General features: G+C 48.0%; 2 gene segments (V, D, J or C); both read right to left on the bottom strand.

Annotated features, from left to right (window-relative positions):
- The window catches only part of LOC102508908, a 226113-nt gene that overhangs the window by 177826 nt on the left and 32209 nt on the right, over nt 1-16078 (bottom strand). Inside the window, 1 exon segment of the C gene segment in view lies at nt 3128-3431. Coding sequence covers nt 3128-3431 — 304 coding nt within the window.
- The window catches only part of LOC102504046, a 148906-nt gene that overhangs the window by 128179 nt on the left and 4649 nt on the right, over nt 1-16078 (bottom strand).

Raw genomic sequence — 16078 nt, forward strand, 5'->3', positions numbered from 1 at the left:
CAAGGGGAGACGGTGAACCAGTGGAGAATCCTCCGTCTCTGGGAGGAAACCCGTCCATGACTGCTTCTGCACCTGCTCAGAAACTGGTCCTGTGGTTTCCTCATGACCCTGGGTGCCCCCTGGTGTCCTGAGCCCTCCCTGCAGGGACCTTTGTGTCTGGGTCACCCTGATGTCCCCTCACTCGCTCTCCTTCCTGTGAGAAAAGCACATGGCTGTGTCCTCAGGGAACCCAGAGCTGAGCTGCAGGGACACATGGCCTTGAATGTGTCTCTGGAGATGGGGGGAATTTTTGGAGAGGCAGGGTGTATGCTGTCCAGCACCCAGACCCAAGCACCGCAGGTTCTACTGGGCTTTCCGTGGGGGAGGATGGACACAGACCCACCAGGAGGCACTGTGTGTGGTGGAGAGGGGGGTTTATGTTCTTGTCAGTTAAGCCTTTGGCCCTCAGAGGATGACGTCAGTGAAGAGGAGACCCAGGCCCTGAGTGGCACAGGTGCTGTGATGGCCCTGAGTCCTGCATGTGGTTCTCATGCACATGGGGTCATGTTTCCGCACGAACATGGAGGGTCAGGTCAGGCCCTGTCTCAGGGCACGGGAGGCGGTGCTGCCTGACGGCCAGGGTGGACACCCATTCTGCTCACTGACCACAGCTGCTCTCCTCCAAGAGCAGGGAGTTCAGTCCAAGGAGAGTCAGAGGGCAGGGGAGTGACCGTCAGCAGAGCAGGACCTAATTTCCCTCCCAGTGTTTCATGTGAAAACGTCCTGAAGTCACGCCTGATACTAAAACTGGAGTGTGCGTCTCCCACGCTCCTCCTCTCGTGCCCCCCAGCCCCCCGGTCCCCTCTGCTCCCTGCTCACCTGCTCGGCATCTCTGCTGTGACTCTCAGCTGCTTGTTAAACAAAAGCTGTGCTCTTTCCTCGATGCACCACCAAAGTTTGTACACATTTCCTGCCACCGTGTTGGCATTTATTACAAATTAGTGAACTCAGTTCAACAGCACATCTTCTGTTATTTTCTTAATCTGCTCCTCAATGCTTCACCTCACATCCTCTGTCTACAGTGTGTTTCTCAGACCCCGCTTAGAAATCATGAACAGACTTTAAGACGTCCATTCCTTGCTGCTCTGAGATTTGGTTGGTTCTCGATTTGAGTACATTTTATATCGTTATTTCCAAATTATACCAAAACTGATAGATATTGGACATTAATATGTTCAGGATCATTCTACCCACTCCTGTGAGGCCGAAACCATTTTTCAGTAGAAGTTCATGTGACTCTTGGAGATGATCATAGGACATCTGTGAAGAAAAGGTGACTTTTCCTTTGCAGTATGACACTCACTCTCCCATATATACCAGAAAGACTCATCATTTGTGTATTACTTGGGTAGAGATTCCATTACAGAATAACAGACTGGGCAGCCCAAACAGCAGAAATGCATTTCTCTCAGATCTGGAGGCCGAAAGTCTTAGACCAAGTTTCCCAGAAGTTTGGGATCTTCTGAGGCCATTCTCCTTTGCCTGCAGGGTCCCCGTCCTCACTGAGCCTCAGATGGACTTTTCTCCCGTGTCTGTGCATCCATGACACCTCTGTGCATCTGCTTTCTTCTTCTGAAAGGTGGCAGTGTCACCAAAAGGAGGAATGACCAGAGGTTTTCATGTTCTTCGGATTTAGATTCGGCTCTCAGAGAATCATGTCAGTGAAGATAAGAACCCTGACTCTGAAGTTGACACTGACCATTTGACCACACATCAGTGAAGTTCCTTGAAATGCTTTCCTCAATTAGTTCTGGACCTGCATGACTCTGCGTCTATCTTTGCGTGTCCCAGGTTTATCAAGAAACCTGCTGAGTCGTGTTAGTGGGAATCCTCACCTGGAACTCTGATCACCCTCAATATGTGATCCAATTCACTACACCTATCATCCCCCAGGGAATATTTAACCACCCCGGCCTCCTGTACCACGAATCCTCTGGAGACAGTCTGCCCAGTGTCCCCCGAACTTGAAATCTCCTCACGGTAATTTTCCACCTGGTCAGCATCACCACCTTCTTGACCATAAACCTCCATTTATCATCTGAATTTGAAATTGAACCAGGTAACCCAAACTGCCACAAATACCCAAAGGGAGATTTGCATTACTTTATTGAAATAAAATTTATGCCAAACTTTATTATCAAGCTCACAGCCCCCATCAGTTTAATTCATGCCTCAATGGAGCTTGTCTGTTCGAACTACTTTCTCCTTAAGTCAGCTCACAGCACTTTGTGCTCAGGGACACTGGACTGCACTTCAGCACAACACGTGGGCCAATTTAAACAGGAAAATTTTCTACATATACCAGAAAGTGTCAAAAACATGGCACTAACTGGACCTGGAAGGAGACTCATTTACGTGATGGGAGTTGAAACAAGAGGGCAGAGCATCACCCCGACCTACCTCAGGTGGGAATGTTAGTGTGTTGGGGATTCAAAGTGCTGCCCACGTTGTAAATGTCCAGGAGTTCAGAAAATGCAACATTTTTCGTTTTGTGCTGGAAATAAATTTTGCCCAGATGTGATCTGTAGACCCCGGACCCCGTGAGCAATGAGGATCCCTGCACACGCAGTCCTGGGCAGTGTGGAACTGGCATCTGTGACGTGCTTCCTGCTCACTGCAAACCCTGCGTGCCCTTTGACAGAAAGATGGAGGGTGTGCAGCCTCCTGCCCCGGGAGCAGAGACAAAGGTGAGCAACTGTTTGCACGTGTTTTCCCAGTGCCTGTGCCTTCTCAGGGTACTCATCAGGTTCGAAACTTTCTTAGTCACCTTTAAAATTATACTAAAGTTTAACATTGTTTGGAGCTTTATTTCAGTTGTGAAAATACATCCTTATTACAAATATTATTGTCATAAAGCAACACATACCTCAACAATGAAAATTTAGAAACCAGCAGAGGGTCTATAGTAGAGTTGACGGGAGGGAAAAGGAAACCAAGGATTGTAACTACAAACTCATCTCACAACTCTGCACCTGCTCTGGGGCTCAGCCCTGCCCTTGGTGGGTCGTGAGCACCCCCTGGGGGCTGTGGTTGCCCCAGGGAGCGAGGTTTTTGTCTGGGTTCACAATGACTTTCCCTCACTGTGTCTGCCGCACAGTAGTACATGGCAGTGTCCTCAGGTTTCAGGCTGTTCATTTGCAGATACACCGTGTTCTTGGCGTTGTCTTGGGAGATGGTGAATCGGCCCTTCACGGAGTCGGCATAGTATGTGCTACCACCACCAGTATAAATAGCTGCGACCCCCTCGCGCTCCTTCCCTGGAGCCTGGCGGAACCAGCCCATGCAGTTGCTACTGTAGGTGTATCCAGAGGCTGCACAGGAGAGTCTCAGAGACCCTCCAGCCTGCACCGAGCCTCCCCCAGACTCCACCAGCTGCACCTGAGCCTGGACACCTGCAAACACAAAGACATCCTGGTCAGGAGACTGTCACACGTCCTCTCATTCCCTCACTCACGACCACCCACATCCTCAGAAGCTCTTGTTCTCCATGAATTACCTTGTAGAAGAGCAGCCAGGACAACCCAGCTCAGCCCCAGTTCCATGGTGTATTGTCTGTGCTCAGTCTTGCTCAGAGAATGGTAGCAGCTGGGAATCCCGGGCTGGGGCTCCTCTCCCAGTGCTGCAGGGCCAGGGCCCGGTGGCTTTATCCTCAGAGGGAGGCCCTATTTGCATGTCATCTCACTATATAGATAGTCGTGGCCTTGCTGGCCTCAGACAGGGCCAGGCCCCTGAGCAGCTGTGAGTGTCTTTGGTTTGCTGGTGTTGGTAGCATTTGGAAATATCACGTTTATTGTGTGAGTTTTCAGGGTAAACACTTATAACCTGTATATTTTACGTGTGCACACGAATTCTGTGATGTCGCTGCCAGAGTTCCTCCCACGTTGGTGATGTACGCAGCCCCCAGACGGGTAGCGCATTGTGGTCTGTGCAGGGACACATGTTAGGTGAGAGTTTGTCCAGCATTTTCACCTGTGCTCCTCCTCTTGGTCATAACTGATGCTGAGTCAGCATGAAGAGAGTTTTGGAAAGGACTGGTCAGGTTTCCCAGACCCCCTTCAGTGATGAGTTCATGATGATTTTGACTGTTAGTGTGTTGACCAGTAATGTGTAAGCAGAGTTCATGAGGATTGTTTTCAACAGTCTCTGCATTTCAATGCACTTCTATCAATAATAACATTCAAGAAAATGTCTTTACTAGTGATTGGGCTGTAATGAATACTTGTTATGTACTTTGTAATTTTATTTTTATGCAAGTTACAAACTACAGAATATGCTATAAATCTCACCTCAGTGTTGCACGTTAAAATCTACACATAGTGGGATACAAAGTTTATGTGACGTGAAAAATGTGACCAAGCCTCACCCTACCTGAGTTTGACGTCTCCAGGTGGCATGTGAGCTGGGAGAAGTTCAACTGGAACTCTTGGATGAACTGCAAAATCCCAGGTGTTAAACTTCAGAGTGTGAACTGCCCGGTGTGAAGACTGAGGGTGATTCCCACCCCGATTCAGGCTCATCATTTCAAACTGCTTCTTGCACCAGAACCACTCCCCACCCAGCTGTGCTGTCCTCTGACCACAGACCTGCAGCACCTGAAGGATTCTGGTCTAGACTCAGCCATACAGGTGAGGGTCTTAGCTGTCAGAAGTAGAGAATCACAACTAGGGGGAAGGTGGGTGATGAAACTTGCAGTGAGCCCTCAGCCGCTGGGAAGTTCTGTCAGGAGCCCAGGAACACTCAGGATTTTGGTTCAGAATCCAAGGCTTCATCCTGACTTTTCTGCACCACCCTCAGAAGGGCTGGGCTGCACCGAGGTTCACCCACTTCTGAGAAAATTAATGTCAGTATCTTGGGTATAGATTCCACTGATGATGGGGAAGACATTGATTTGAATAAATAATCCTATTAGATGTTTCTTTATAGAATTGGGTGTTTTTCATAAAGAAAATTAGCTGATAGTGTCCCAATTCAGAAGGATGATGGAAGTCCAGAAAGCCGTCATCACACGAATAACCCGGGCTCCCGTCAGTGTGCAGGGACACGCACACACACATGCACATACATGCAGGGACCCACACTTTTCTATCATATCTGCATCCAAGTCCTCCTTCATCCAAGATACTGTCTCTGACACACATAAGACATAATCCTGGGACAGGAAACTGCTGGCATTTGAGGAAACATGGAGGACCCGTATTTTCCAGTAATGAATGAGTGACTCTGTTCCATTGGATCCCATGACAAGGGCTGCAATGCTGGGCTTAATTGTACCTCAGATGCCATCAGCACACGGTCCTGCACTGAGCTCTGGGTTTAGTCCTTGTTTCCACTTTACAGCATGTGTGAAGGCCCCACGAGCACCTGCACACAGTGTTTCCAGTGAACGTGAGCTTTAATTTCACCTAGAGACACACCTACTATTGAAATGGCTGGTTTTATGGTGAATTGGTCCTAAACCTTGTAGGAAAGTAGCAGTTTTCCACGGAGGGGGATCCAATTTGTCAGTCCCAGTAGCAGAATGTTGCTTTATTCCTGTATCCTCTTTATATTACGTAATTATCACATTCTATATCCCTTATTCTTCAGACATGGGGAGGGGTCTGGATAACACAGTCTCACCTGCATGTAGCTCCTTGTTCAGAACATCTGAACATGCTGGGAATGACATAATTGCTCTCTGGATTCAGAGATAAGCCACAATCTGTTTTCGGCTCAATCTCCAGGCTTAAATATAAAAACCTGCATAATTCAGATCTGGTGTGGAGTTTCCTTCCAATGAGTGTCTTTAATAAGTGAAGTCATTTTTTGTCATCCACATGATTCACTTTTATTTCACCATGAAGTTGAACTCATAAACCCAGCACTGCCTGACTAGGGGATCCTGGCTTCTACAACAAAACTGATCCAATCTCACAAAGTGGGAAAAATAACAATAATACTGAATACACAGAAGCCTCAGTTAAATAGAGTTTGGTGACAGCACGGTGGGCTCTCATGTCCTACCAGAACAGCAGATTCCAGCTGTGAGAAGCAGAAAGACGCCCTGTTTCCTGCTGGCAAGGACTCAGGCAGTGAGGGGTGGTCACAGCTCAGCCAGTGAGAAGCCCTGGGTGCCTTGTTCACTACAGCCCCTCCTGCAACATCCATTCCCATCTGCAAAATAGTTCTTATCCCCGTGTATGCTAGGACCTGCAGGTGGCTCACTGTGATTCCAGGCACTGAACGTAAATCGTTGTTGATTCCAGATGAAAACATTTCTTTTTGCTGGAGAAATAACTGGCCATCTCTTTGTGTCAGGTCAACATTTTCATGGCCCTTATGGAATGAGACAAGACCCCGTATGACTGTGGGGCTGCTGAGCAAACAGGTGTGGGACCCACACTGGGCCCATAGCTGCGCCCTGTGATTCTCCCCTACCCTGGAGATTGAGTCTAAATCATTCTCCTGGATCCCACCTTCCACGTCTGTGCAGGCTTTGTCTGAGAACTGCTTAAGGTTTACCCTTCTGACATAAGTTCTTATATTTTATACAATTACTTATTTGGCATTTAGTCTGAGTTTAAAATCATGGTGTTCCAGTTGGAAGTGGCCAGCCTTCCTCCTACTCCTTGGAAATAAGGGCAGATCTACTGAGCCTGTGCTGAGCATCCTTCAGCCTGTCTCCGTCAGAACCAGACTGATCCCTTAGACCTGACTGGTGTTAGCCCTGCTGGCTATTTGCGCTATTTGAGCTGTTTGACCCTTTATGCTGCTTGGAAATTATTCCTTTTTTCTCCTGAAATCAGCTTGAGAAATGGGGTCCAAGTTATCTAACTGCTTTGAGGTCACTTCTGCAGTAGGAACCCCAGCTGAGTTTTTGTTTTAAACCCAGGGACCTCCCTTGTGGAAATTTGTAGTGAGATGGACAGACCTGGCGAAAGGCGATTCATGCTTCCATTATATACACATGTCAATGGCCATGATGGGGAACTTTAGAAAAACTCAAACTTACTTTTCTTAAAACCAAGCTGGAGAACTATGAAACATCTTCAAAATTTAATGGAACACCTGTTTCCCTCATTATTCTGTGTCTTAGAAACCCCTTTAGGAACCTTAAGTTACCTGTTCTAAAACATGATCACAAGATTAACTGAGGCAAACAGGGACTAAGGGAAGAAAACTGGGCCTCTGAAGCCTCGGGCTCCCCTTCCCTGGCCTGTGTGTCTCAGGCTTCCCTCCAGCACCAATTCCTCCCTCGCCTCTTACTGCTGCACCTCCGCTGTTCCCTCAGGTCTTCCACAGTCAGGGTCTCCTCGAACTTCCCGCTTCCTCTGAAATTCTCCCCACGCACTTTTCCTCCAACTTGTCAGAACTTGTTCCTCTGAAGTTAATTCCTCTGAGGACCCAGAGGGTAATCTCACAATTACTTTCTTTCCTGGACGAAACTAAAGTGCAAACCATATTCAAAGATTTCCCCAAAGCAACCAAAGATCCTCGCTGAGGAATTTAACGGGGTCCCTCAGACTCATCGGACCGGCTTCTGTGACTTCCATCATCCCGTTCCTGTGGTTATTCTGCAGGTCAGGCCTGGCGTTGGGGTAACTTGCTTCTGGGAGAATCCTGAAAGGTGTTTAGATTTGTGACCAGGAGAAGCGTCCAGTAACTTACTATACAAAAAGGCTCTAGTATTATTTAGGCATATTCACTGTGCAATTCCTGAGACATTTTCAAGACTGTTATTTGGAATCAAAATCCAGGTTTCCCATAAAAATCAGTTGAATATGTCCACGTTTATCACAAACAACTTCAGATACTTTTAAAAGAAAGTTATGTTCCTGCTCCTGAAGTTTATTTCACTTAGGTACCTTTTAAATGTGTGTCTATTAATAAGCTGAGGCAGGACATTTCTTTTGTAGTGAGGAGGTCCAAGCTGGAATGCAATGCTATACCCTGTCCAGACCCAGATTTACTTACCCTTGCAAACCACCTGTCTCACACTGTAAATGAGTCTCCCAAACGGATGAATCTTACATTATTAAACTTGAATTCCAGCAAATGAGGGCTCCTAAACAAAACCAAATCCCTCCTTCTCTCTGCTATTATTGACAAGACACAGGACATTGGGAAGGAGATTGTAACAAGTGTGTGCACTTCAGGCACCATCAGCCCTCTGACCAGCCTTCCCAGCATCCTCCTGATCCCCAGTGACAGGCTCTGAGGGAATAGCTGGGCTCGCCCCAGTCCTTTCTCTCAATAGGCGTGGACACACATTTCTCCAGATTGGAAGTGTGTCTCCCCCAGTCATATTGGGCACTGAAGCCGGACTCTCCCTGCTCATCTGAGCTACTGAAGGCAGCCCACGCTCAGGGAACTAAAGCAGTTCACACAGCGGGGACCTGTGACAAGCCTCAAGGGGTCTCTGCCTCTGGACCTCCCACTTTTATTTAGGCCTTGTGAGAGATGCACACCTTTTACTCCTTAGTAACTCCACCCCTATCCATTTATTGAATGAGACTTCACAGTGAAGCATCCTGCTACAGTTTCTGTCTCCCCAAAGGGGGAAATGATTCTGGCATGTGAGAGCAGCCATCAGAGTATGTATGAAATTGATTAAGTGGCCTTAAGACATCATTGATTTGTTTTGTCTCTGACGATACTATAGCTAATTGTATAAGCAGTGACCATTTTTCCTACTGAGTTAGCTACCACCTGTTTATAGGCAAAGTCTCCAAATGATTTTCGTAAACTTCACAGTGCAGCCTCCTTCAAGATTCAAACAGAATTTAACACCTTCCCAGGATTAATCAATGTCCTGCAAGGAAGGAAGCCCTTCAGGCCATGAAGCCCAGAAGAGCAGACTCCAAGGCTGAAGCCTTCATTGGCCCTTGTAGGTGTTTCTGAGATACTCTCGTTTTCCTGGAGAGAAAACCCCAATGCCAAGAGGGGAGTGGTGCCCAGGACCTCAGATCAGCAAACTGCATTGAAATATGGCTGAGCAATACTTCATCATGTATGTGTTCCACGTGTACTTTAAAAAGAATAAAATAATGCCATCGGCAGCAACACAAATGGATATAAACACAATCATATTAAGTGAGTTAAGTCAGATAGCAAAAGACTTATCCCATGATGTGGAATTAAAAAATGCAAAAACCCTTACTTAAAAGACAAATGTAGAGTCATGGACCCAGAAAACAAACTATGTTCACCAAAGTGCATAGGGCAGGGGAGGGTTAAATTAAGAGTTTGGGATTAAGATACACATTACCATACGTAACACAGATATAAAAGAAAGAGCTACCGTATAGTGCAGGGAACTGTGTTCTACATTTTGTAACAACACATATGGAAAGTAATCTGTGAAAATATACCTACGTGTGTGCAGAACTGCATCTGTCTGCTATGCACCAAAAACTAACATTGTAAATGAACCACGTGTCAATAAGAAGCAAAATAATTGTAAAGATAATAAGAATAATAAAGTGCACTCTAATCCTTTATCACCCTGTCATCCCTAACCCTCCTGTGGTGCTAACATCCACTCCCACTGGCAGTGAAGCCTTTACTGTAACTGGTGTCCACTGTGCACTGGTTACTATTCCAGCCGATGGAGGTAGCCGTTACCTTTTAGCCTTCAGTGGGAAAAAAAACTCACCAGGACATTAGTGCTTCAGGGATTTGTTGAGCGTCCTTCTCATTTCTGGAGCCACCGGAAGGCTGGTCTGGATGATGCAAAGTTTTCTAGATTTTCTCTTTTGTTGCAATATGTGGATAATTTGCTTCTTTGCTCTTCTTCTCAAACGTTCTTGCAGGAAGACAGCATCTACTCCTTATAAACTTTTAGCCTCTAAGGGACTAAATGTGGCTACAGAAAATGTGCAGTTTCCCAGCATCATATTTGATGTCTAGGGCATCTGACGTCAGAACAAGCCTCTACTAACATCCATGTTGTTTTTCTGCTTCCTAAATGCAACACTAATTGCCAAATATGAGAGATTTTGGAAGGCTAGCTGCTTACTGTTGAGACAGATTCCACACTTCTCTCTCAAGGAAAACCTACATGAAGTTTTCTCAACACTGGCAATCCCAACTCCATTTTAAGGGAGGAACCAGAAGACACAGATTCAAGGCCTTAAAGGAGCGTTTGAAGATCCCGTCCTGCTGTGGGCATCCTAATTACCAGACCCCTTTCTCCTTCTTGTATAAAAGCAAGGGGCTGTCTTGGGGTGTTGACCAAAACCACAGGGGCCTCCGCAGACCTCTAGGGTTTCATAGCCGTGAGCCGGATGCTGTGGCACAGGGAGATTCCCACTGCCATGGGGTCCGCACGGCCTCTGCCCCTTTGTTCAGGTCCACGCATCACAGTCAACATGTCTCAGTCAGCTGCCTCCCCTCCTAAGATGCCCTTTTGTTCTCTGCTCCTCACAGAGCTGTGCTATATTGTCTCAACCTCAGCACATCCACGCTTCTCCCGTCCGTCAGCAATGACGTCCCTCGTGACTGCGTCACACCGAGTGACCACCTCCTGAGTCCTGATCACCTACGAGAAGCCCCTCTAAGCAGCATTTTCACAGTGGCTCTCAGGCAGGAGGACTGCAGCTTCCACCCTGGAACCTGGGAACTTCATGTCTGAGCCCAACAGGGAGAAGCAAGGCCTCCTCTTCATTCCTGGTAAGGACTCAACCAATGAAAATCCATGGACTCCTGTTCAGAGGAGCCCTCTCACCTCCCCTTTCATTCTGTAGAAGAGTCATGTCTCTGTTTTCACTGGGGACTTGCATGTGGCTCACCAGGACGTCAGACCCCAAACCGTAATTCTCTGTTGGTTCCAAATAAACCCATTTTTGCCTTTGAAATAACTTTCAATCTGTTGTATGTGAAAACCGTTTACTTCTTTTTTTATATATATAATCTATTTTTATTGAGTTATAGTCATTTTACAGTGTAGTGTCAAATTTCAGTGTAGAGCACAATTTTTCAGTTATACATGAACATATATATATATTCATTGTCACATTCTCTTTTGCTGTGAGCCTCATTTACTTCTGTGACTCTTTTATTTAATGTATTTACCTTTTATTTCCCATAATTTTGTGAGCTAGTCACTGGGATGCACATGTGGTCCTACGTTCACAGACATTCCTAGCAGCATCCCTGTGTAGGACACAGCAGGGGACCACGTCTAGCCTGCAGGAGGTGAGGGGAGGTGCAGACTAGCTGTGAGCCCCTGGGGGAGGGGGTGTGGGTGCTGGTGAAGGCCTGGCTGTTTCCGACACAAAGTGTCTGTGATACAAATGGCATGTTTGGATATATTAACATGAATTGAGAAATTACATTCAAAATTATTCTAGATATAAGACAAACATGTTAAATATCAGTTAATATTGAGATTAATTATTAATGCAAATTAAAAACCTATAATAGCTGATATAGGTTGGATTTTAGTGAATATTATAACATCCAGGTTCAGCCTTGCCCTGTCTTGTTTGGGGATCAGGTGAAGCAGGGACACGGCCCCTCCCCAGTGCTGGCTCTCTGCTCCAATGTCCCCTTCACCTGCAGGCCTGTGCTCAGGACCCTCCGGCCCACAACCAGCACACAGGGGTGAAGAGGCTGTAAGGTGCCTGTGAGTGAACTGAAGGCCCAATTTTGGTGTTTGTTCATGTTTTCATTCAGTGAAAATTATTTACATATAGAAATTTACCTTCTGCATGTCAACATTTTTATGAAGTTGACAAGATACAAAGGTTTCTCTCAGAGTTTTTCCACATTATTGACATTTGAGTCTAGTTTCTCATTTTGGGAGTTTCTGTGTGCATTGTGGAGTGTTGAGCAGCATCGATGGACTCTGCCCTCTGGGTAACTAGGTTCCTGTAGCACACGCCACATGTGACAGCCCAACCTGTCTGCAGATATTTCCAAGTGTCCTCTGGGGGACAGAATGACTCCAGCATGACACAAACATCAATTTCCAACTACACAACATTCCTCATGCTATTCTAGGGAAAGGCACTGCAGGAAACAGGACTCAGGACACTCTCGAGGATGAAATGCCTGGAAATACACTGGAAGGTGGAGGGCAGACTCGAGGATGCACAGAACAATCATTTGTGTCATTTAACATCTGTAAATTTGACAATGAAAAAGAGTAGTTAGTGGATACATTTCAACTAAAGGTCCCATGAAAAAATATTTCTCCTGTGTCTGGTCCTACAACAAATGAGGGAAAAAGGACAGACAATTCTGACTCCGTGGGAAAAAAAGCTCAAGTTCAGAAAGAAGATGTTTGCCTGGAATCATTATGGATGGGCTTCCAGGGAAGGTGATGGTCCAGAAGAGCATCCCCTGTGTCTGGGAGGAAACCCCCCATGGCTTCTCCTGCACCTGCTCTGAAACTGTCCCTCTTGTTTCCTCATGATCCTGGGTGCCCCCTGGTGGCCTGAGCCCTCCCTGCAGGGCTGGTTTCATCTGGGCCACCCTGACCTCCCCTCACTCACTCTCCCTCGTGTGAGAGTGACACATGGCTGTGCCCTCAGAGACCCCAGAGCTGTGCTGCAGGGAAACCTCATCTCCAATATGTCTGTGGAGATGGAGGCGCCTTTTAAGAGACATAGACCATACACCCAAAGCAAGTGAGTTACCCTGTCCTTTCCCTGGGGGTGTGACAGATCCCCCAGTAACCACTGTGTGTGATGGAGGGGTTCCCAGAGACAGAGTAGGTGCGGGGGAGAGTCTTCAATATTCTTTGACCAACTCCTACACCAGCACCCGTGACAGGACACCTGGGGACTGGAAACACAAAGACACAATCACTTCACAGCACCATCCACATAGGTCAGTGTTCCTCAGACACAGGAGGTGCTCACAGCTGAGACGAGCCATCCAGAGGTGGATTGACCAGAAGGAGTCCGTGTCCCTTTGGATTAAACCGTTGGCTCTCAGAGAATCACGCCAGTGAAGATAAGAACCCTGACTCGAAGCTCACAAAGACCCTCTGACCATTCATCACTCAGGCTCCTTGAGATGCTTTTCTCCACGAGGTCTGGGCCTGCGGGATTCTGGGTCCATCTTTGCATGTCCCAGTTTTATCAAGAAACCTGCTGAGTCAGGTTAGTGAGACTCCTCACCCTGGAAATCTGATCGCCCTCAATATTTGATCCAATTCCCCTAACCTATGATCTTCAGGGAACATCTGCTCACCCTGACCTCCTGTATCAAGAATCCTCTGGAGACAGTCTGCCCAGAATCCCCCTGACCTTGAAGCCTCCTCACAGTGGTTTTCCACCCAGTCTATGTCACCATCTTCTCGGCCATAAATCTCCATTTTACCGTCTGTGTTTGTAATTGAGACAGGTTTCCAAGGCTGACACAAATACCCAAAGTGAGATGTGAATTTGTTTATTTGAAGAAAATTTATATTGAAGCTTTATTTCAAGCTCAATGCCCCCATCAGTATAACTCATGCCTGGATGGGGCTTATCTGTCACAGATAATTTCTGCTAAGTCCCTCACAGCACTTTGTGCTCAGGGACGCTGCACTGCACTTCAGGACAACACATGGACCAGCTCAAACAGGCAAACTGACGCCTTCTACCACAAAGAGGGAAAAATGTGGCACTAACTGGACCTGGAAGGAGACTCATTTACGTGATGGGAGTTGAAACAAGAGGGCAGAGCATCACCCTGACCGACCTCAGGGGGGGAATGTTAGTGTGTTGGGCGATTCAAAGTGCTGCCCACATTGCAATTGTCCATGAGGTGTTTAAATACAACAGCAGTTTTCATATTGGGCTGCAAATAAATTTTATCCCATATTTGAACTGTAGTCCCCGTGCCCCGTGAGTAATGAGGATCCCTGCACATGCTGTCCGGGGCACCCTGGCATTAGCGTCTGTAAAACGCATCCTGCACAATGCAAACCCTTGTGCCCTTTGACAGGAAGATGGAGGGTGTGCAGCCTCCTGCCCTGGGAGCAAAGACAAAGATGAATAACAGTTTACACGTGTAGTACAAGTGCCTGGGCCTTCTCAGAAAATTCAACAGTTTTGAGACATCCAGACTCACCTAGAAAATTATGTTAAAACCTAGCATCCTTTGGACCTTTTTGAGAAGAAAACAAAATGTATCCTGAGTACAATATTATTGTTGGAAACAAATGAGTCAAAAGAATGAAAAATTAGTGTCCAGCAGGGAGTCTCTGGTAGAGCAGATGAGCAGGAAAAGGAAACCAGGGATTCTAACCGCAAACCCCTCCCGGCCCCTCTGCACCTGCTCTGGGGCTCAGCCTTGCCCTTGGCGGCTCCTGAGCACCCCCCGGGGGTCCTGGGCTCCCCAGGCGTGGAGGTTTGTGTCTGGGCGCACCCTGACTTCCCCTCACTGTGTCTCTGGCACAGTAATACACGGCCGTGTCCTCAGGGGTCACAGAGCTCAGCTGCAGGGAGAACTGGTTCTTGGACGTGTCCCTGGAGATGGAGGTGCGGCTCTTGAGGGATGGGCTATAGTAAGTGCTGCCACTATAAGCTATGGCTCCCATCCACTCCAGCCCCTTCCCTGGGGGCTGGCGGATCCAGCTCCAACCATAATAGCTGGTTGTGATGGAGCCACCAGAGACAGTGCAGGTGAGGGAGAGCGTCTGTGAGGGCTTCACCAGTCCTGGGCCCGACTCCTGCAGCTGCACCTGGGACAGGACACCTGGGGACACGGAGAATCAGTCATCGTGAGTCACCTCCACCACTTCCATCCCAACAGACCCGTGCCTGGCACCTGAGACACTCACCTTGGGGACCTGCCACCAGGCACAGGAGAAGACCCAACAGTCTCATCTTTCCCTAGACCACAGCCCTGCCTTCCCCAGAGACCTTAGCCCTGTGTGAGGACAGAGCTGTGAGCTCCCACCTCCCAAGCGTGGATTTTACCCTCGAGCTTGAAGGGGAATTTGCATGTGGAGGGGCCCTGTCTTCATAAATAGGGAAGGGCTGAGTTAGTCTCCCCTGTTTCTTTGAGAACCGCTGTGAGTGTCACTTCTCTTGGCTTATGTGGCTTGTGCATCAGGGAGGGGAGGGGACCTGTCCATGGGACCCCTTGGACACCAGTCAAAGGGCAGCCCCTCCCTCTGGGACAAGAGCTGCTCTCCTTCAAGCCCATCTTCCCTCCCGCCCTTCCTTTCCCGGCCCAGTGCTCGTCATCCACTCAGAACCTGTTCCTTTTCCCCAGAACTGAGCCCAGGACAGATCCCCCTGTGTTTCCCTGGACCCTCCTCTGTGTGTCTTCGTCATTGGACGTGTGAGTGTCGCATGGTCAGCTTGCAGTTTTCATGTGAGATAGAGGCCCGCATTCTGCTCCACCCTTCCTGTGCTGTGGGAGTAGAAAAGCTGTCTTGTGAGGTGGGCCCTCAGGAACCCCATTGTGTCAAACCCATGAAGCCGCATTTCGTTCATCACACCCAGCCCCTCTCAGTTCACACCCTCAAAGTTCTAGACGTTGTCCATGGGCCTCATGGTCTATTCACACTCCTGTGGGGACCCACAGAGAGAAGGGGGGTTATACACAAAATGAGACAAGATGCAGAACCTTGAGAGGGAGACCCTCATCGGAGCACAGTCAGAAACAACAGGCAGCAGGAAGAGGGGGAAGCAGGTGCTGACAAGCCAGAGCTTCAGGGCTTTCCCCAAGGACCCCGCCTCTGCAGACAGAGGTGGGGAGGTGGGGGACGGATGCCTCAGTCAGACGGCGCATGCTGGTTATTTAGGGAAGGGGACAGACACGCTGGGTTCAAAACCAACTCCTCCCTAAGACACAAGTGCATCTCAAAATGAGAAGCTCTGATCAACTTCTGCCTGTTCCCTGGCTCTACATTCAGCCTGGACCTCACTTCTGCTTTTAATCCCCCAGGTTCACCACTGATTCAGCACGTCTGGAACTGGATTCCTACTAGATGGTCTAGGAGCAGTGATACCAACCCTAATCACACAGGCTTCAAGCCCCTTGGCCACTTCCATCCCAGCCCCCTTCCACTCCCTCCTGTCAAATGTACAGACTTGCACTCAGCCTCCCAAGTGCC

Source organism: Camelus ferus, chromosome 6 (assembly GCF_009834535.1).
Source record: "Camelus ferus isolate YT-003-E chromosome 6, BCGSAC_Cfer_1.0, whole genome shotgun sequence".
In the NCBI taxonomy this organism is placed as follows: Eukaryota; Metazoa; Chordata; class Mammalia; order Artiodactyla; family Camelidae; genus Camelus; species Camelus ferus.